General features: G+C 28.6%; 1 protein-coding gene and 1 non-coding gene across 3 annotated transcripts in view; one reads left to right on the plus strand and one right to left on the minus strand.

Annotated features, from left to right (window-relative positions):
• Nucleotides 1–6,047: 6,047 nt before the first annotated feature.
• On the minus strand, nt 6,048–6,154 carry LOC129976783 (U6 spliceosomal RNA). Its single transcript, XR_008785205.1, has one exon. It is a non-coding gene; the product is annotated as a U6 spliceosomal RNA (small nuclear RNA).
• A 7,420-nt stretch (nt 6,155–13,574) lies between these two features.
• Nucleotides 13,575–22,419, plus strand: part of LOC129975207 (enhancer of polycomb homolog 1-like) — a 47,361-nt gene continuing 38,516 nt past the window's right edge. For both annotated transcript variants that reach the window (XR_008785023.1, XM_056088194.1), the window contains exon 1: nt 13,575–13,985. Coding sequence is in view for 1 of the 2 variants with exons in the window: in XM_056088194.1 (XP_055944169.1) it covers nt 13,833–13,985 (153 nt within the window). In the remaining variant the exon portion in view is untranslated. The remainder of the gene's footprint in view (nt 13,986–22,419) is intronic.

Raw genomic sequence — 22,419 nt, forward strand, 5'->3', positions numbered from 1 at the left:
ATTTTTCCACGTTAACAAATCTGAGGTATGTTTATATTAAAATTTTTGTGTATTTTAGCAATTATAGCTAAAGTTTAACTTCAGAAGTAGACAATGATGAATAATTTTTAATGTTCATTAATTTTCGAATATTGCTCTTTTAATTTGATTTCATGCTTTCTAATTGTAGTATGCTGAATAATTTTTTTATTAAACCAGAAAAATTTTCATTCAATAATTTTCAAATATATTACATAAATCATGAAATATATTCTTGTTGAGTATTTTCAGTGTAAGATTTTTTAAAGTGCGTCCATTTTTAAACGCTGCTGTTCTTTCTAGTGATATAATTGATGTATAAAGATATAGATAGAAAATTAAGTAAATGCATAGTATAAATAAGAAAACATTGTACGTCTTCTGAAAATAATCTACCTACATTATCTACCAAAATATAAAAATTTGATGTTTGGAACTATTTTACTAAAGAAGCCATTAAGGCCAAGTTTCATAAAATATTTAATTGAAATTTTCAATAATCTTTAATACCAGCATTTAAACTGATTGCTAAAGATGGCTGATAACAAAAAGGAAAACATAAATATGCAGTTTCACATAATTGCTAATACATATGTAAACGCAATTTTTAGCAGTTGCGTGGCTGAAGAGTGGCCCCTTTTGACTGATTAACTTCGATTTATTTTATCCTGGGAGACATAATATGTACAAGGAGGAGTGGTAAGAAATATCTGTCTTCATCGCGACACAAGAAAAGATGAGACAGAAATTTTTCCAATCGATCATTTTTCTTTGAGATTGTTATAGGAATTTCTTTTCCACGGGCGGATTTAGGAAAGGGAATCTTAGGTATCTTTAAAAGAATGTGCTAAGCATTAAGATTTGTATCCCTTCATTCAGAGCTTGAGAAAATGCAGAAGTAAGCATTTTTAGAGAGCGCGCGTTGCATTAATTCAATAAAAAAAGTTAAGAATTGTATCAGGAAATAAGAGAACATTTTAGAATGAAGTTAATATGGGTTAAATTGAGATAAAAATTAATTAAGATTTAAATTAGATTAAGAGGTATCATTACACATGAAATCCGAAATAAATAATTAGCATGTTGTTAAATTAAAAGGTATTAAAATATGAAACTAAATTTATCAATTGATTGGATGAGTTAAATGAGTTAAGAAATTTAATTGCTACAATTTTATTTCTTGTAGCAATTTTGCGCATATTTAAGCATAAAACTCTAGAAAGCAAATGAGATTTTCCTTCCTCAGCCGTCTAGGCAAAAGTAAATAAACCCCCCTTCTTTTCACTTAGGGGCGGAAGTTCAAAAGGACTGGCAAAGAGAACTTGTTTATCTCGCGCGACTAACGATAACAGTTTTCACTCCCTTCAGGAAAATGTGCAGCCGCCTGCTTTAGTCCCCCTCAGTAAATCATCTAATCTCCTTCCAACCAGAGAGAGGGGGAGGGTGCTGCCTGCCTTTAGTTGCTTGCCCTGCCTTCTATTGAAAAACGGACACTTTTCATTTTCAGTTTGCGCTTAGTTGCAAATTAAATTGATTTTTAGATTTGTAATATGTTCAATTTTTACATTCTCGATTACGAAGTATCTATTTGTAAAAGATTAAAATTATTAGTACATTATATTAGTAAAGTATTAAAGATTGAAATCATCAGAAACTTGGGGTAGTAAATTTTATTTATTTTAATAAATTTTTTATTCATTTATTTTTATTAATGAAATTTAATGTATCAGATGATACGATAATACGAAAATCTAATCTGTATGTCTGTCCTTCCCTCATGTTTGTGAGGATGATTAATTAAAAAAACACAACGAACTCGATGGACGTATATAGTTTTTACACTAGAATGGCATAAATCTGTATCGAAATTTTCGAATAAATTCGTTACGAGTGAAAGGTACTTTACTAAAATCAATCTCAAAATTCTATTCTGTATTTTAAAACTACACCAAAATGGGCCATATACAGTGTGTTCTAAAATGATGAGATAAACATTAAGATATTAAGTTTATTGATAATTAGTTTAATCAATAAATAATATTAAGTTGATATTAAGTTTAAGTGATTAATTCGTTTTATTTTCTCGTGTATGAAATATAAAAAATGCTTAATCGGAAATTGGAATTTGAGATTTTGCCGAAATTTCGCTTTTCAAATCACCCTGTATACATCAAAGCACATTTTTGAATTTATGTCTGTCTGTCTGATAATAACTCAAAAACACTTTGAGCTAGAAAGATGAAATTGGATTTATAGCTTTTGCACTAAATATCATTTTGAGTAAGTGTACAAACGAACACAATAACTACAAAACATAAAAAGTTAGAAAGAAAAAAAAAATGTGGTGCATATTTTTATTATCAAAATTGTCGAAACCTGTCAAATTTGGAACTGAATTAGTTTGGGGGTTGACCATTTGTCAGAATATGCTTTTGCACGCATGTAAACTCAATAACTCTAAAACTCAATCCCTTAAATACATGACATTTAGTATATGATCTTATGATACACTTGTAGTACTATATCAAATTTTATTTTCAATCGATCAGTTAAAAAGACCTCCAAAGTACATATTCGATTTTTGGGTTGCTTATTTGTTAAATGTGTGCCTAAAATAAATCGCCAAAGATTGCGTGCTAGATTCAATAAAAATACTACATTTACGGCAAAAATCTATATTTCGTAATTATTGTTCGCCAAGGCCATACACTGCATTCTAAGTCTTATCTAAGTCCACAATTTTATGCGGGGAGGAAGTTGATAACATCTTTAATCTTTCTAGAGCCGTGGGAAGTATGCTTCCCACCAAATTTATCAATATTTGTATGAAATTATGTAGGTTGGCATAAGTTCTGACAAATTTTTTTAGAAAGACAGAAACTTAGATGCTTCAGTTCTTTATCTTACACAAAATGATGTGTCTTGATTTGTTACTTAATTATTTATTAACCCAAATTAATTAATTAATCAAATTAAATTTATCTAATAAGCTAAACGAATCCCTTTTCTTATTCTAATTTCAAGCCTAAAAATATTTTAACATAATATGACTAGAAAAAAATGGCCCTTTAAAGGGTTAACAGAGAGTTCGAAAGTTTTGGGTAAAACACTCTCGTTGACTTTTATTATTTTTCTTTCTTTTTTTTTTATTTGTTGGATTATTCTATTTTGCTGTTTCACGTTGATTTTTGATAGTTAGGTTTGCTTTTACTGGAACGAAAGCAGCAAGCTTGACAGAGCATAAGTGATCTTTAATTGAGGGAACACATTTTACAATAGAATGTGGGCTGCAAATGCGATGGGAGATTGCTATAGAAGTCTTTTTATCAGCGAATTACAAAGATTTTATAAATCTAAAACTCTGCGAAGATCATACTGTTCAAGATAAAGAATCAAGTTTTGATTAAAGGTTTTTCTTTTTTAAAAAGAATATGAACTATTGTAAATGTTTAACTCCCGCAATTACAGCAACATATGCATTTTTTAAATAAATTGTTTAGCTTTTTTTTAAAAAATGGAATGTGATCTTAATAATAAAAATATATGAATAGTGTTGGAACAATACTTAAAGTATGAAAATCGCCAGCGCTAGACAAAGACTAGGAAAAATTAAAAGTGGCTAATAATGAGGACAAAGAAATACAAAAAAAAGCAAAAACATTTTGTCATGTTTCATGAATTGTCTACATATGCTCAAAGTATCGTCCTGTATAAAAACGGCCTTGTAATTAAGCAGAGATTTTTTATTAATAATTATGCTATATTTCTAAAATGACTAGAACCTTATGCAAAGCAAATTTCGGCGCTCACTTTTCCTATCAACAGCTTTCAAAATCAGAAATCTTTCTTTGATTTTTAATCCTTAGATAATTAATTTTAAATATCAAAGTTAGGAAACTGAAATAAAATTTTTCATTTCTCATCATTTTCAAGGAAATTGATTTCAGTATATCACGTATAAAAATGCACGGTTAAATTTTAAATTTAATATTTTACAAAATAGTTAAAAAAAAGGAATTATTTTGATTGTGTTTGAAAAAAAATTAACAAAATTTCAAAAATATTTACTATAGAATCGAGCATTTCTTAAATTATAAAACATCAATTGTAGGACTATAAAATAATATAATATAAAACTTATAAAAAGCAATTAATTGCTATTATTGCTGTAATAATCTTCCAAAATTTAAGGAATACCTGATTTTTGTTTGAATAAATTCAAGCGCATGGTTTTATAATTAAATAAAGGTACAAAATTAAATTGCCCTAAAAATGCTGCAAAAAAATCTCGAGGGCTTGGCCTCTTCTAAATTGAGGGTCTCTCTTAAGCAGCTGCCAACTCATTTAATAATATTGGCCTAATAAAGGATTCCCCAGATAGAAGTCATTTTTTGCACTTGCAATCTCCTGTTTTATTGTAGTGCTATTCAATCTGTAGCACGTGGGATACGTGTATAGCAGGTGGAGAGAACAGGAGAACAGGTAGGGTCTCATGAGAACATGGAAAGGGGAGAAATTGAATAGTATTAACTAATGAATAAACTGAACATGAGAGTAAAGATAAAAACCTATTTGTAATAACAAGCATTTCCAATCCAAACTATATTCCCTATTCCCTATTAGAAAAAATCAAATTAATTAATTTAAATCAGAAAAAGGTGTTAGAAAAATATTAATACTTAAAATTCATTTTAGGTATAAATTTTATCGTAGGATCAGTATCTATTTAATGGGATTTGATCACGGGTCGACACTTGACAAGAAACTTATCGCTAAGCAGACAGGCATTTCGGCGTTGTTCTTTTATATAAAATTTTATTTCTGTGGAAAATCGGTTAATTCCAGCGTTAGCCATTGAGTTGGTAGTAATTTGTTCATTTCTTTCTCTTGCCAACGTATTATAAATATAGTATTTATACGAAAATCAAAATTCCATGCACTAAAAATTTCAGAGAGGATATGATAATCATATAATAATATAAAAAATAATAGTGGTCATGTATGTATATATGTCCCACATTCTCTCCTAACCGGATGGAACTATTTCCTTCAAACTTAACACACTTATTCCTTGGGACAAGATAAAGAATACAGTCAACTTTTCAAAGTGCAGAAGGTAATTAATTATGCAATGAATCAAAAATTACCTATGTTTTTTCTATTTCTCTGCAGTAATTTCGATTTTTTTACAAACAGTATTTTGATACTATCTTAAAATTCTCTATTTTACCTTTACAGTGATATCAAATTCTTTTCTGAATGATTTTTTTTTTCGGTTTCCCTTTTTTATTTTATTTATTTATTTAAAGCAGAGATTTTGGAATGCAATAAATACTAAAATCTTATCTATTCTACCTCTATATTTTAAAATTTCAGTTTCATGTCTTTAGGAATTTTCTTTCATGCATTGGATTAAAGAAGTTATTTTAACAATGCTTAAAAGAATGTAAATAAAAAAAATAAAAAATTGATATCATCTTTGTTTTTAAACGATTACCAATGACGAAGGTAAAAGAGCGGCCAATCAAGAGACATGATTTTGTAAAAGGAATCTGTCTTTTATAATAGTTTATAAAAAAATATTTTTTTGAATCAAAAATATCATGCAGGCAAATATTTAAATTACGAGCAACTCTCCATAATTCCGAATACTCTCCGATAAAGGTATTGTTCACCCCCACCCCTTGCATGAGACTTTGGACCTTGGGTAAGGTCGCAAATGCCCTCCATGGCACTGGCGAACAATAGTTACAAAATATAGATATTTGGTGTGAATTTAGCATTATTACTGAATCTGATGATATCGTATCCGCGTTACCACGGAAACGGGGTGCAGTAGCTTCTGAGGGTAAAGACCCCTGAGCACCCAAGGGCAGAAGTGTGATTTCTAGCTCATATGAAGATTACACTCACACATTCGCTTGCACAACCCCTTTTTACAGGGGGGGGGGCACATTCACACACCTCACAGATAGAACACAGATGAAGAACAGCCATGCCGAATCCGGAACGCCCAGATCACGGGGAAGTTAAACGTGGAACGCTTCACGATTTTGCGTGTCATCCTTGCGCAGGGGCCATGCTAATCTTGTCTGTATCGTTCCAATTTTAGTATATATACTGCCGAAGCGAGTACATATTACTGAACCTCTCGCGCAAATATGTATTTGGAACTTTTTCCTCGACCGATTGAAACAAAAATTTGATCACATACAGAATTCCTTAATGAATTATTGCGCATCTTGTCTGTATCGTTCCAATTTTAGTATATATACTGCCGAAGCGAGTACATATTACTGAACCTCTCGCGCAAATATGTATTTGGAACTTTTTCCTCGACCGATTGAAACAAAAATTTGATCACATACAGAATTCCTTAATGAATTATTGCGCATCTTGTCTGTATCGTTCCAATTTTAGTATATATACTGCCGAAGCGAGTACATATTACTGAACCTCTCGCGCAAATATGTATTTGGAACTTTTTCCTCGACCGATTGAAACAAAAATTTGATCACATACAGAATTCCTTAATGAATTATTGCGCATCTTGTCTGTATCGTTCCAATTTTAGTATATATACTGCCGAAGCGAGTACATATTACTGAACCTCTCGCGCAAATATGTATTTGGAACTTTTTCCTCGACCGATTGAAACAAAAATTTGATCACATACAGAATTCCTTAATGAATTATTGCGCATCTTGTCTGTATCGTTCCAATTTTAGTATATATACTGCCGAAGCGAGTACATATTACTGAACCTCTCGCGCAAATATGTATTTGGAACTTTTTCCTCGACCGATTGAAACAAAAATTTGATCACATACAGAATTCCTTAATGAATTATTGCGCATCTTGTCTGTATCGTTCCAATTTTAGTATATATACTGCCGAAGCGAGTACATATTACTGAACCTCTCGCGCAAATATGTATTTGGAACTTTTTCCTCGACCGATTGAAACAAAAATTTGATCACATACAGAATTCCTTAATGAATTATTGCGCTTACGTACGTGCGGAAGTTCAGGCCGACAGATGGTCAATCCTCAGACAGATTTGATTCAAAATCTGATTAGAATCTACAGTTTAGATGCTACATGGATCTTTACATTTTGTAATTATTGAGTTAACTTCTAGTCGGACAAGCAGACTACTAGACATTTTTTTAGTGGTTTTCGTTTAAAATTTGATATAAATATTCAAATTAATCTTAAATCCATATACCAAATTTCATCTGTTTAGCTCTGAGCATTTTTGAATTATCATATTCACAGACAAGTAGACATATTTCCTTTTTTTTTTTTTTCATAATTCCGGAAGATCTGAAATGTAAGAATTTGCCAACCTCTCAAGTTCGAAATTTCTTTATGACTGCAATACTTTCTTTATACTTTCTATATGAGAAACTAAGAAGGCTGTGAAGCGCTGTTTTATTTTGAAAATGTCTTATTTTTGAATGCTTGACTTACTTTTAAAATTTCAGCTATGTAAACACAATGTATATAAAGATTTTTCTTTTTTTTTTTTTAACTAGCACTTTTTCTTTCAATGAAAATGTGATGAATGGCATCTGATTCTGGCATCTATTTCCATTCTCACTACTAATCGACCAGGTGAAAATATTGAAGGCATTTATTTATGTACATGATATGTCATGGTCCTTGTTAAAAATGAATTTTCAGAAAGTTCGGTAATTCAAATAGAAATACAGTGCATCATCAACGTTATCTTTTTAATATTATTATATGTACAGTTTATTCAGTTTAATTTGGAATTATTAGAAATCGTTTATTTTGGATTTATTAGAAAGTAAGAATAATATTCTTCTGGAAATTCCAAAGCTGTTTCCGTAAACACTTACACACAAAAGGCTTTTTAATTTCTTTTTGAAGTACATGTTGATATCAAACACGAACTCTGATTGTAAATTGCGTAAACATTAACAATTTGGGGAACACTTTATGAAAACCAATAATTTGTGGGGATATGCAAAACAGAATCAAAGCGGATATTCTCCTAATTTTTCTTGTTATTAGTCGCATAAAACTTATCAGAATGGCCATTTGAAAAGTGTGTTTCACAATTTTGATTTGTTAAATATCCTAACTTTATTTGTTTCATGTTTGTATAGGGGAAACTTTATAATCAAATTCTCCCTTCATGTAATTTTGCTCATTTGAATATTCTTAACATTATTGTAGTATCTTCAAAACTTAATCAGCAACCAACTATTGATAAAATTAAATTTTGATTCCATACCTGTGGCGACACCTTGTAATGAGTTTAAGAAAGAGTAGATGATTAAAAAAAAAACACAAATTATAATTAAAAACAGATTTTGCTGTTAGTCGTGTTTTTTTTCTAAAATTTTGCATTAATTTAAAATTAATGCAATATGAAGAATTTTACCTACATTTAAGAACTTATTATTTAACTTAAAGTGAGCATATTTTTTTCATTCTTTTCAAGAAAAATTCTCGAATATTAGTGCTAGAATATACTTATTAAGTACTTCGATTTGCAACATTTTTTCTAAAAAAAAGGAGGAAAAAATTATTTCCAATCCCATTTGCAATCCCAAAATTGTAATAACCAATCACTAATTAATGATAAATCAAAGAATTACAATATAAAATGTTATAAAACCATTTGTATGCCTTTTAGGTGACTGCAGACGGCGACCTATGAATGAAAAAAACGTTTTATCGAAATTTTAATTAATTGTTACAAATTAAATACCACTAATGCAAATGCATTTAAAAATAATAATTTTAGAATTTTCTGAAGACAGTACTATTTATTACCATAGAACACTGGAAGCATTAATTAATTTTTAATGTATAACTTAAAAAAGAAAGAAATCATATCTTTATTGCATATTTTGAGAATGAAATGTGCATTTTTTATTTTATACAACATTCAGATAAGAATTTAATTAAAAACAATCCCTAACAATCGTTTGATATGTTGGCTATCTGTAAGTAATCTGCTACTGCTTTATGAAGAGAATTAAATTCATTGAATATATTCTTACCAGTATTTTGACAAACTGGTAAAAAATAAGTTACATTGGTACTCATTGCGTGTTTAAAGAGAGTTGGAATTTAATTAAATCGTCGTTTTAATTAAATCCAAACAGTATGATATACTATTTTTTATAATAAAATTGTAATTTGTGCAAAAGTACAGATTTTAGATGAAATCCATTTAGAAAAACTATTCATCCTTGAGCCTGAGTTCAATAAATATATGAATTTATTTTTCCAACAGCAATGAATGAAAATACATTCATAGAATAGGAAAATATGATCCCTTGTAGAAATATTTTAAAGTGTTCTGCTATAAACTCATTCAGTTTAACGCAAAGTTATTAAGTTAACATGCCGCTTATTATACAAATACTATTGGACTTAATCTAATATTTCGTATCACGAGGACGTTATTGATGTATCTATGTTAAATAACTCTAATTTAGCTACGCAAATTATTAAATTCTTTAAGATAAAAACATAAATAATTACAAAATACCAAAAAAATGCATTATAAAAATACAAAAGATGTAATATAAAAAATTATTAATATTTTTCCCAAAAACTTTTTTATGCATAAACAGAATTAAATATTTTTCCATTTTTTTGCTACAAAATTTTGATACAAAATTTTTCTAAGCAGGATTAGTTAGAATGTAATTTACTGATCCTACTTTCGAAATAAAAATTTAGCATAAACAATTTTTAAAAATATTTATTTGTGTAAAAATTAGTAACAATTTTAAAAATAATTTTTGACATTTTAATTTCTAAATTATAATTCATTTTCTTTATTAATAATAAAGATTTCTATGTCTATGTTCGTTTGTGTGTTCACGCACCGCAAGCCAAACAGCTTGATTCAAAGTTACTTAATTTAATACAAATATACTTTGAATACGTCGAAATATGCACATTGTTGAGATTTAGTTTTAATTTAATAAAAATTAAGAGAGATTGTGGCATCTTTTCGTAATAATTCCCGAAAATATTATTGCTCACAAATTATTTTGTCACCGTTCTAATACTTAAAAAATTATCTTTTTAAAGAAACCAGTTTATTTATAGTTTAATTTTTCCTGAATGTTTACAATTTTCCAAATTTTGCTGCATAATTTTTTACAACTTATTTCATTTCTAGAATGAAATTCAAACTGTTTCCATTTTTTCGTCAAATATATAATAACGTGAGTTTCTTCTATTGTTTAAAGCTAAAAAAATGATGCTATTCATTATATGCGCAATTTATATGAGGAATCAGAAAGTGAAATTAAACTACGGAAAAAGACAACGTACAATTTGAAATAGTTAATCTATACAAGTTTTCAGTGACAATGATATATCATAGAATTCACCTCCATTAGGAGGGCCGCGGTGGCCTGGTGGTAAGGTCTCGGCTTCGGAACCGGAGGGTTTCAGGTTCGTGACCTGATTCCACCGAAAACCGTCGTGTAAGGGGGGTCTGTTGCAGGTTAAATCCGTCATGACCAAACGTCCTCACGCTGGTGTGGCGTGGTGTGGAGAGGGGGGTGCCAGTTCAGGTGTCGTCCTCGTCATCTGACCGTGGTTCAAAATGACGAGGTCCGTCCCAAAATAGCCCTAGTGTTGCTTCAAACGGGACGTTAATATAACCAAACCAAACCTCCATTAGGAAAATTTACAATCACAATAAACAGAAAAAAATGCAGGGCTAACGTAAGAGCACCGCTTAAATAATCTGTCACAGTTAGATTCTTAGAAATATTTTTATGGTAATTATGAATTTCAAAATTACGCATAAGGGATTTAAGAGAAATTAAACGCAACGCGTATTCCCGGCAAATCAGCTGATCGCCAAAGATGGCTAGTTATAAAATTATAAAATAAAGAAATCATTCTTCCTCTAATTCACTTTCAGATGACATCCTTCCTATAATAATAAAATTAGCTGAAAATTAAGCTCTGAAAATAGTATGTTGTCATCGAGAACTTTCAAGTATACAAATTATTAAAATTCTAGCACACCAAGAAGTGAATAAGAATTAAATTACAAAATTATATCTTTACCAGCATAAGGCATGCCCAAATGATGTGTGTGTGTGTGTGTGTTTGTGAGTGAGTGAGTGAGAGAGAGTGTGTGTGTGTTTAAAAATCAGAATTTAATGAAGATTATTCTTTTATTTTGGTCATACTAGATTCTAGTTTAAATTAAGATAATTATACAATATTTAGTTAAAGTGCATAATTTACATAACGATGACACTTAAATAAATTATTTATTATACACGATTTTACCGTGAAAATAAAGTAATTTGCTCTTTTTTTGTGAAATGGGCAACAAAAACATATCTTAAATATATTTCATCATCGGAACTTTTTACTTACATTCGAAATACAGAGTATGGTTTCCCCTCGTTTTTAATATATATATATTTTTTTATTTCTGCAATGTAATTTTTAAAATGCTCATAATATGCAAAGGGGAAGAAAAACCCTTTAAAATCAATATGCTGAAAAAACTAATGGTGAAATTTTAAGCTAAAAAATACAACAGAAATATAATATTTCGTTAGCAATTTAAGTTGCATAAGGGATATATTATATTAATTTCATTGCTTAATTGATTAAAAGAAATATTCTGAAGTTAACAATACATAAATAGTTAACTAAATTAAGCAGTCACAAACATTTTTTCTTAAAAATTAGAAAAATTACCATTTGTTCTGAAATGCCTAATGAAATATATCTATATCTTTAGAAGTTAAAGAAAACATTTAAATAATTCATACACGCATGAAATATATTATAAAACAAGTTTAATATAGAATAATTTTTTTTAAAAAAATTGAACACTTGAGAAAATAATTATATCTTTCTTATTATATTCCGATTGTTATATACTGTTTATTTATATAGGTTGAATAATTCTTTATAATCATTTTCATTTTAAAAATTCTGGTTTTCTCTGACAGTATTTTTTTCAACATATATTTGCTCTTAATTCGAAATTTTAAGTAAATAGTACTTTTGTTATGACCATTTCAAATTCTACTCTAGCTCATAAATCATTCAGTGGAAAATTGTCATCACTAACAGTGTCCTAGAGATTATTCTTTTTCGGTGTGTGCGTGGTCAATTTTCTTAGTCTGCAATTACTTTTATTATAATATAGAATACCAATAATGTTTCTAATTCAACACTTGGATGAAATTCAGAGTTTAAATTAAGATATTCTATCAACATGTTTTTGCCATTTGAATAAAATATACAATCTCTGCAGTCATGAAATTTCAGAGTAAAATTTCCATTCAATAACCTTAAATAATTGTATTACACAAGTATTTTTTTGTTATTTTTTATAGAATATTCTGATTTTTTCTTTGATTGACCCTACTGCCCCAAGCAACTTAATGTGCGCCTTATTTTAGTACGAAAATTGTTGTTGAGCCACTTTTTTTTTCTTCTTATTTTTTTTCCTCTTAATTTTAATATTTGATAAATAAGGGGAAAAGTTTATAGATAGCGAAAAAGTGAAAGGAATCTTAAATACTGATTCCTTATTTGTAAAAAAAAAAAAAAAAAAAAAAAAAAAAGAATAATGAGTTACCAATTAAAAATTTTAATGTTAAACCTAAACATTTGAAATATTTCAGTAAATTTTATATCTTAAATTAAAATTTTTAATTTCTTGCAATAAATATCTGTGCATAAAAAAATATTATTTTTTTTTCAAAACATCGTTTGAACGTTAAACATTCTAAGCTAATAATGCATGAATCGTTTTCAGGTTTTTGTTATGGGTCATAACTGTAACACTGTTTCGAATATATCAAGAGATTAAATTCAAGCTGTAATTCCACTGAGTGGAAACAATTCAAATCTTTTATATTTACCTTTTCTTTTAATAACTATTTATCAAAATTAGATATTAATTCAAGTTCTTAAGTTTATTAAAGAAAAAGGATGGAAGGGGTAACGTAGTTTTCATTCAGATTTCAATTTGGAACAATTATTTTATGTTCATCTATTTAATCACATATTTTGAGTTTCCTTCATTTAGTGTTTAAATTTGTTGTATATATCTTGAACTGTATATTAAATTTAGAAATATGTTGTATTTTCCAAAAAATTATTTAAAGGTCCACGTATAGCTCTAGTGCGAATTAGTAAAAATTTGAAAAACTAACACTTTAAATTATAACATGAAGCTGAGAAATTTTGAAAAGAAATTTCAGTAGATTTATTGTAACTTGGAGATTTTTTCAAATGAATAATTATCATTTTTGAATAGTTTAGATAACACACTGCTTTATCAAAGAACTTTAGGACGAAACACAAGAAATCTCAGAAATCAGTTTCCTGTTCAAAAGATAACTCTTTACAATTAAAAAAAATTCAGCTATAATAAGGAATTGTTTTTATTACTTTTAACTAGATTTTTGAGAGTTATTTAAAAAGTAATTCGAACTATGTTCAAGCCATCACTTCGATTATTGGAAATACATGCATCCTCTGTTTTTGGCAGATGGCGCCATGAGCGGAGTTTTTGTGGAAATATTGTGGGAAGAATGGATGGCGTCCGCCATTATGGACGGAGAAAAACGTTCTAAGAAGTCGAAGTTAAGAGTTGTTTTAGACGTTGTTCCTGTGCTCGAAAATCATCAAAATGTCATGGATTAACATCAAAGGATTCCGAACTCTTTCGAGGAACAAAAGTTCCCGTGTAAACGGGCTTTTAAACTCGCACCGAGCCGTTTTTTCAACGAGCCTCGTGTTCGTAGGGACTTGTGACGGTTGTACTCATGAGTAAGTTGTCGTTTAGGGCTAGGGCGCTGGACGCCTCAAAGCCCATGCCCATATATTATATGGACGATGTTCCTGAATTTCAGGATTTCACTACTATTAATCGGGCAGTTCCCCAAATGCCCACTGGAATGGAAAAAGAAGAAGAATGTGTAAGTAATATGCATAAAAATTCATGCTGCTTTGTGATTGGTTAATTCATCATTGTGGCGGGTTCTTAAATGAGATTTGTACTAACTTATTTTTTAACTTTAAGACATCGTTATAAAACTTTAAAAGTCGCAATCGGAAGTCTTTCTAATCCATAATGATTCATAATCAAGCCTCAACATGCTATATGATTTCATTTTCATAATTGTTTGTGTACTAAGTAGTCAGGCGGCAGCCATTTTTTATTTTTTTTATTTTTATTGTTCATTGTACCTTAAGCCTAAAATAAATTATTTGAAGAAAATTATCAATTATACCTAAAAATGTGGTTTATGCGCTTCAGATGGCATGTTTTTATTGTCTGATGTGTTTGTTTTACACTCTTTGGCAGCATTTTATAAAGTTAAAATATAATATTCATTTGTTTACATGTCACTTAGAAGGTACTGTTGCCACCGCAGAAATGCTTTCTCTGAATCTCCAATGTAAACAATGAATATCACAATTTATATTTACAAATACTAATATTTTTAAAACTGTTAACATAGATTTTCTCTATTTAAACATTTACTAATTAGAGAAAAAGAATCTCTTTAGCCACTTTAGCTTTTCTAACAATTTCTCTTCGTAAGAAAAGTAATTGTTTACAAATCACGTTGTCAATTATAAGAGTTCTTAATTAATATTTTCTTGGTAATTATCTATTTACATATTTATTCTTCTACATCTCTTCTTTAAAAGTTATTTTTTATTTATATACCTTTTTATTTTAAACTGAGTTTATTTGTAACATGCATTTTAGCAGTCAACATGTTTAATATGCTACTAGTGATTTTAAAATATCCTATGAATATTATATTCACTAAAAATTACACATTTGTGAAATTTATTATTATAAATTGGGATCTTCCAGTTTATTTTCTTGTCAATTATTGATCTTTGGAAAAATTGAAGCATTAATTCTCATTTAATACCAAAACTAGAAACTGCTAGTTTTTACAAATTGTAATAAAAAGTGCTCTTCAGTTTTTAGTTACCTATTCAAAATACTTTTTATTTTAATTATATTAAATAAAATAGAATTGGTTTCACAAATAAGAATCTAAGTTTATTGAAGATGTTTCATGTTTATCAAAATTACCCGTTGTGGGAAGGGGCTTATTTAATTTTTAAAATGGTTTTATTATATTTACCCTATATTATATATTGTTTTACAAATTTAAGCATTGAGAAAATTTCCATCTGTTTTTTCTCCTCCAGCCCTATAGGAGAATCATAATTTGACATGTACCCGCAGCCAAGTTATGATTTTTAAATATTTCCCAAATCTATTAATCTTTTTAAATCTGATTATATTTATTTGGTGAATTTTGACAACTATGATTGAAATTTAAGATCAGAATCGGATACCAGGTTCTTGTGGTCTATGTTTTCTTTGTAATAAACATGTACGAGTATTTTCGATAATTATATTAATGTTAATGTTTCACAGACTCTTGTCTTCGTGAGAAAAATGAAATGAGAAGCTTTCAATTTTTGTATTAACTGTGTTTAGTGAGGCGTATTTGTCTTGTAACTATGTAGCTGTTTGTATTTACAGACCATATAAAAAAGCAATAATTGTTGAATAAATAATCCATGATTATTTTCAAAATATATTTTTATATCATTACATCTTTTTTTTTACATATTAGAAAATTTATGTATAATATTTCTATTTTCTCTTGTATTAAAAATCTTGGGGAATATTTATCTTGAAACCTATCCTTACTTTCACTCAAAAGGATATTGAAGAAGGATGTGAAGCATCTACATAAATAAGTCATTAGTATTTGATTATTCACCATCTCCTAAATATATTTGTTAGTCAAACATCTCGATTAACATTTGAAAATATTAAAGTTCTTGAATTTGTTACTAGCTTTTAAACTTATTATTGTAGTTTTAAATATCTTTCATTGTCATGATGCTTTAAATACATCGGATTAATCATGAATTCCTAAATGTTACATGGTTATTAAATAGTAAATTTATAGAATGTTACAACATTTAACTTTGTACAAAAATGTTTGCATGCACTTGTCATCTTATTGTTTTTGAGAAATATTGGTAAAAACTACTCTTGTTTAATTATTGTTTTTATCTATAAGCTCATAATATTATACATCTAGAATCTTATTGTTTATTAAATTATTTAGGTATTGATTATTACTTATTTTGATTTTATAAACAGTTGATCAGAAAGCCTTTAGCGTATTTCTTGTTCCTACTTTTAGTCTATTTGAAATTAATACAATGTCTATCATTCATAAGAATTCATCATAGTCTTTAGATTTGTGTGAATATATTACCGTAAAAATATTAAGGCAGTAGTTCAAATATTTATACCAATAGTAAAAACTTAACCATATTATTTATTGGGTTATGATGAATTTTTTAAAGACAGTAGAAGTATATTTATATTGTTCAAAATAAAAGTTCTCAAATCTTGACAAGGTAGTAGTTATTTAATAAATTTAATGACTTCCTATTTCTCTGCCTTGTTAAATCTTCAGAATTTCCTGTTTGAAACTTATTATATACTAGTTGTATCAGGCAAAGAGTTGTTATGTCTTGGTCTACTTAAATGGAAAAGAGAAAACTCTTGTTTGTAATATGATTAATTTCACAGTGCTTGCGAGTAACAATATATTTTGTTGTTCTATTGTCTGGGCAGATATAGAGATTATCTAGTTTGTTGATTCTAGAATATACACAACATATAATTATTCATATAAAAAACAGTTAATGTTTAGATCGATTGGTTCCGAGCTTAGAATTGAGAATTGCAATCTCTTAGGTTGAAATGGCATACTTGTTGGGATTGTAGGAATGCGAGGAATAAGGACATTTTCAACTTTGAAAAGTTCTATCACGATTGTTGCTTCTATGGATGCTTTGTGAATGTTGCATGTGGGAGTTCCAATATATTGTAATTCATTGCCAATTTGAAAGCAGAATGGATAGTTCTTCTACTTGTAGCAATGTTAATTATTTCTTCCTGCAATTGAATTGCTGTCTGAATCGGGAATATTTTACTAGTTTCTTCTAAGATTTCACCAACCTTGTTATTAAATATTTTGCATTATTTGATTATAAAAATATTTGGTCAAGTGTTGGCTTATAAATATTTGATTATGTATAATATAAATTGTCTATTAGGAATTTTGTCTTCGACATTGAAATTAACAACCGCAGATCCATTCAGTGATGGTATTCCCAATTAATTGAAAACTTTATTCACATTTTTTTAATCGTAAATCTTTAATCGTAATCAATGTGTCGTTGTACATTTCTGCTCTTAAATCTGTGTTTATATGTGAATGTTTCTTATTTAAATTCTACAAAATACACTTCCTTGTGTAAATTCTGCAGAAAATATTATTTTCAGCTTTGTATTTATATTTCTGTCATTGCTGGAAATGAAGAATCGGCAATCAACATGATTGCAAACAATGAAGTAATTTGCTTTTGATGTGAACTTTTGCATGCACCATTAATGTTTGCACTCTAGTGTCAATTGTTCTCCAAGAAATTCGGAGCTTGGCACGAACTGTGGAAAATGGCATGTGTATTGTCATCAACAATTCTCAGTTGCTGAAAAAACATTGAACTGGGCACATTTACCAGCAGTGTACTGAAAAAGAAGCACTAATCTTGAATGGGGAAGTACCATTCACTATCTGCATATCTTAATTTCTTTATACATGCCAGGTTGTCTGTCAACTCACTCACTTCATTTGCAATGCCAGGTTGTCTGTCAACTCACTCACTTCATTTGCAATGCCAGGTTGTCTGTCAACTCACTCACTTCATTTGCAATGCCAGGTTGTCTGTCAACTCACTCACTTCATTTGCAATGCCAGGTTGTCTGTCAACTCGTTCACTTCGTTTATAATGTTGAAATGATTTTCTATTTGCATTCCATATGTAGTATTTAGGCACTTCCGAATTCAGCAGTGTTTGAACAAACATGTCATTTTGGCATAATCTAAAGAAAGCTGTTAACAGAACTATTTGTTGCTGTTTTACAGCTGTGAAATAAACTCGGCATCCGCTTCCTAGATGCACAGCAAAATGAAAAAGAGCTCGACTTTATTTATAAGGAAAAAAAATTGCTGTAACACTCCATTATTTCAAGCCTGATGCTGCGTTTTCATTAATATATATGACCACATTCCTAAAACTTCTTTTTAAGTGTACTGAAAACTGTCATATTGCTGTCTTAATTCATATGCTTATAAATGTATCTGACCAATTTAATGGAGTTAAATATTCCACATTTATGTGTAATTAGTATATTTTAGATAGCAAAGATGAATATGGAACAACCCACTAGTTATCTGTTCCTTTAATGTCATTCTTTCACATATGTATAGTTTATGTTTTACCATCGTCTACTTTTCTTCTATATAAAGGATATATCTACAGTTTCCTGTAATTGTATCGGATGATAATGTTTTGATATTGCTTGGAACATTTTCCACATGTGTTGACATCTATATAATCATGGCTGGCCTTCGCTATAAAAGGGCCTGAGTGCAAGAAACTATTTGGGGCCTTAAATTTTTTGTAAAGTAAAAAAAGTACAAACATATATTACTATTATAAGTTTATTTTTGCTATTAATTATTTTGCAAAAATTAATTTTTTGATATTACAATTTTTTTTCAATTTCATTTTTGATGCTTAATATAGCAAGTGCATTTAAAAACTTCTGTACACAATACTTGACTGAAGACAATTCTTTGTTAATTTTTAATTTGCTGAAAGAGTGCTCAGCTCTCTCTAACGACTGAAATAATTAATTTAGAAAAATATGAATTAATTTGAAATACTCTTAAATCCATCTTCTATCTGCACAATAACGATATCAATTATACTGTTAAAAATTAGACATACATCTAATAATGCATCTACATTCCTCTATCGGGTTTTCTAACTTTTACTTGCTATTACGGAATATAATCTTTTCCTTTTTCAAAAAAATGTCAAATTGCATACTTTCGCTTCGTCTAAAAATATGTTAAATTTTGGATTTCAGTTTTAATTTTATTTACTAAAACTGAATCAATCAAGAACAATTGCTTTTGATCGAAATAATTTAATGATATTGATAAATCTAGGCAATATTGTAAGCCATGCTATTAAACATAAAATAAACGACACTTCTCACCAACAGACTTTTAGCTTCGGGAGCAATATTTTCAAGTCCTTCTCCAGTCACATCAGTTATTTCTATAAACCATGTAAATGATTCATTTATAGTTGAACTTTTTCTTCAAAATTTGTATACCTAATTTATTCTTTATTGGGAAATATCAGGAGTACATTTAGATACTATAGTTTGTGGATGTTTTATACACTCTTTTATTTTATTAAAGATTTCATTTCTTAATATAGAAATAATTTGTTTTTGCACATTGATCACAATTTAATTTTTTGAATTTTTTATTCTGCTTATATAATCCTTATATTAAGATTGCATTTACTTACAGAATCATATTTGATTAAACTTAAAAAATTGCCATTATTAAGGGATCCTTTTATTTCTGGGGTTCCTCAAAGTGTAAGATTATTACATGCTCAAATTAGAATCAATCGCATTTTTTGAAATAGTTAAGTAGTCATGTTTCTTTATTTATAGTAACTTGATTTGTTTATCAGTAGTCGAACATAAATTTTAATTCTTTAGCAATTCTTTCCAAACAATAAACGAATTAAAGTGGCCAACAGAACCGCTATGATCTTGAATCCATTTGATATCTGTCTCCACTTATAATCCGTTATAAATTGTGTAGATTTATTATTTGGATACAATTAATGTTTTTCCTCGCTATTTTATTTCTGTTTGTTCGTGTCAATTAAAATAACTGGATTAATTTTACATTTGTTGTGTTAGTATAATATGGAGGTAAAGAGTTGGGAACATATATGATAACTAATATTTTAATTAGTGTAAACTTAAACCTTATTTTGAAAAGGCCAATTCCTTTCTGTTTTTTTTTAAGTATATTTCCATAGTTTTTACTTATAACTTTGACTTGATCTGACAGTTCAATCTGTGTAAAATGCAGATTTTTATTTTGCGATTTCAGCAAATTTAAAAAATTTATATAAGTACTATAGGAATCACAATGTAATACCAAAGAAAATGTCTAAGCATTTTTATTTTGGATTATGGTAGGAAAAGCAATTAAAAATTTTCTGGAAAATTTATTCAAATGTAATTTGATGTAAATTACAATTGAGAGGATTGATAATTCAGATTTCGTGAAAGAAAAGCAAAACATGAGAACAAACTTGAAAAATCCTTACATCAGGGTTGCCATGGCATTGGGAAAAATACAGGGAAATTTGAAAATCTTCATAAATATTTGGAAAATGCAGGGAATTTTAGCACTTTTTTAGAAGAACTAAGAAACTTGATCTCAAAGTATTGCAAAAGATTGTAGCTAGTAACTACAAAAACAAATTACCATTTTTGATTACGGAAACTCGCCCTTTTTCTATTTGCATACCTTTTTATCTGTTTAGATCAGTCCAATTTTGATTTGAAGAGACAAATGTTCTTTTTCCATGAAATTTCGAGATTGCAGATAATGAGCATAGGTGGACCTTTTGTAACATTGTGAGAGAATAAATTTATCTGTTGTGATTAGTAATATTAAATATGGATTTTGGATTAAATCTCTCCCTCCCTCCCCCTTTTTTTATCTTAATCAAGTTTTGCAAAATATGTTTGCTGCATAAGTAGATAATAAGCTTGATTAATATGAGAAAACAGGCATTAGTCATGCCAAAATAGGAAAACATACAAAACTACATGCTGTTCAAAAAAATCATAACGGATATTGGTCTTTGTATCTAAAAGGAATACATAAGACGATTTGTCAAATCAGAAGAGTTAAAAAAAAAAAAAAAAAAAAAAAAAGTGAACTTTCATGGGCATTAAAATTTATTTCGTCACATTCATCCTCTAATGCATTCAGTGATATATTAGAAATATTTTCAAATATGATCCATGATAGCACGATAGCAAAAAAAAAAAAAAAATGTACATTAGATTGAATGAAAATGTTATATTTTGTTACAGATTAGCTAAATTTTTTAAACAAAAAATAAATAAATCTGTAATATGTTTTGATAAAACTTTGAACTATATTTTTTGAAATGCTAAATGAATCTTGTAAGTTGTCTTCATAATCAGTAGTCTCTACAAGATATTTTAATTCAGTACTTTTAAGCCACTTCTTAAGAATTGTTTGAGAATTTTAAAGAAGTTATATCAGGTTTGGAGATAGTTACTTTTTCAAATTATTATGGTTGAACCAAGTGTAATTTTTAATGTGTTATAGAACTATTATTCAAAATGACTAAAATTTGAGATCTGAGCACATGTGGACTACACATAATCCTTGGAGTGCTTCAATATGAACATAAATCTACTGAATGGAAAGTAGATGTTATTCCAAGGGAAGAATATTTAAAGGTAGTTTGCTAGACTTGCAGATTTCCTGGAAGTTGCAGATTCTTCGGAATTTCCATAAAAGTTATGTTCTGCTTACTAGGTAGAAAATGTCAGTATTTGCGAATGTGCCCTAAAATTTTTTTTTTTTTTTGCAGCATAAAAATTGCATAGATATTAGTAAAAAAACTTGGCTTGGTTCTGTCACAAGTGATAATATTATAAATACTTGTCAGTTAAGTTGATTCTGTCTAAAATTAACTTCTTTCTCTTATATTTTTAATAGCCCTTTATTTCTGTAAAAAATTCAGACATCTGAATCGGTGATTTTTTTTTTTTTTTTAGTGGGAAATCTTTCCGTTCTTGTTAAATAGTTAATGAAAAATATTGTAGAAGCAAAAGTATTAGACAGTTTATTTTTGATAGAGCTTGGTAATCCTAAAAATCTAAGACTGATACCTATGTTTGAAGTACAAGTTAGTACTTGATTATTAATGTAGCTACTGAAGCTGAAAAAAGAGATTTTTCAGCTGAGTGTCTTATATTTGTAAAAATTACTATAAAAGCATTTGAATGCAAATCTGAAAATATTGCTGTTTTAAAGGCTGCACCTAGTTTAAAGCCACATTTATACAAGAATAATTCATGATTGTATGAGGGGGACCCCTAATGGCTGATTTGCTTCAGCTTCTTTATTCTCCCCTTCATATTCAGAAGTGCAAAGATCCACTTTGAAATTTTCCTGAAAAAAAACTTAAATAAATCGTTGTTCTTTGTATTCACTTTAATGAAAAAATTCATTTATCTGATTTCTATTCTAATATTTTGAAGTCCAAAGAATTTCTTGATTTTGGGGAAGTTGTAAAAATAATTCTTGTGTTCTTGCATGCAATTCTGCTGTTGAAAGTGGATTTAATATAAGCAAGGAT

The sequence above is a fragment of the Argiope bruennichi genome, chromosome 7 (genome assembly GCF_947563725.1).
Source record: "Argiope bruennichi chromosome 7, qqArgBrue1.1, whole genome shotgun sequence".
In the NCBI taxonomy this organism is placed as follows: domain Eukaryota; kingdom Metazoa; phylum Arthropoda; class Arachnida; order Araneae; family Araneidae; genus Argiope; species Argiope bruennichi.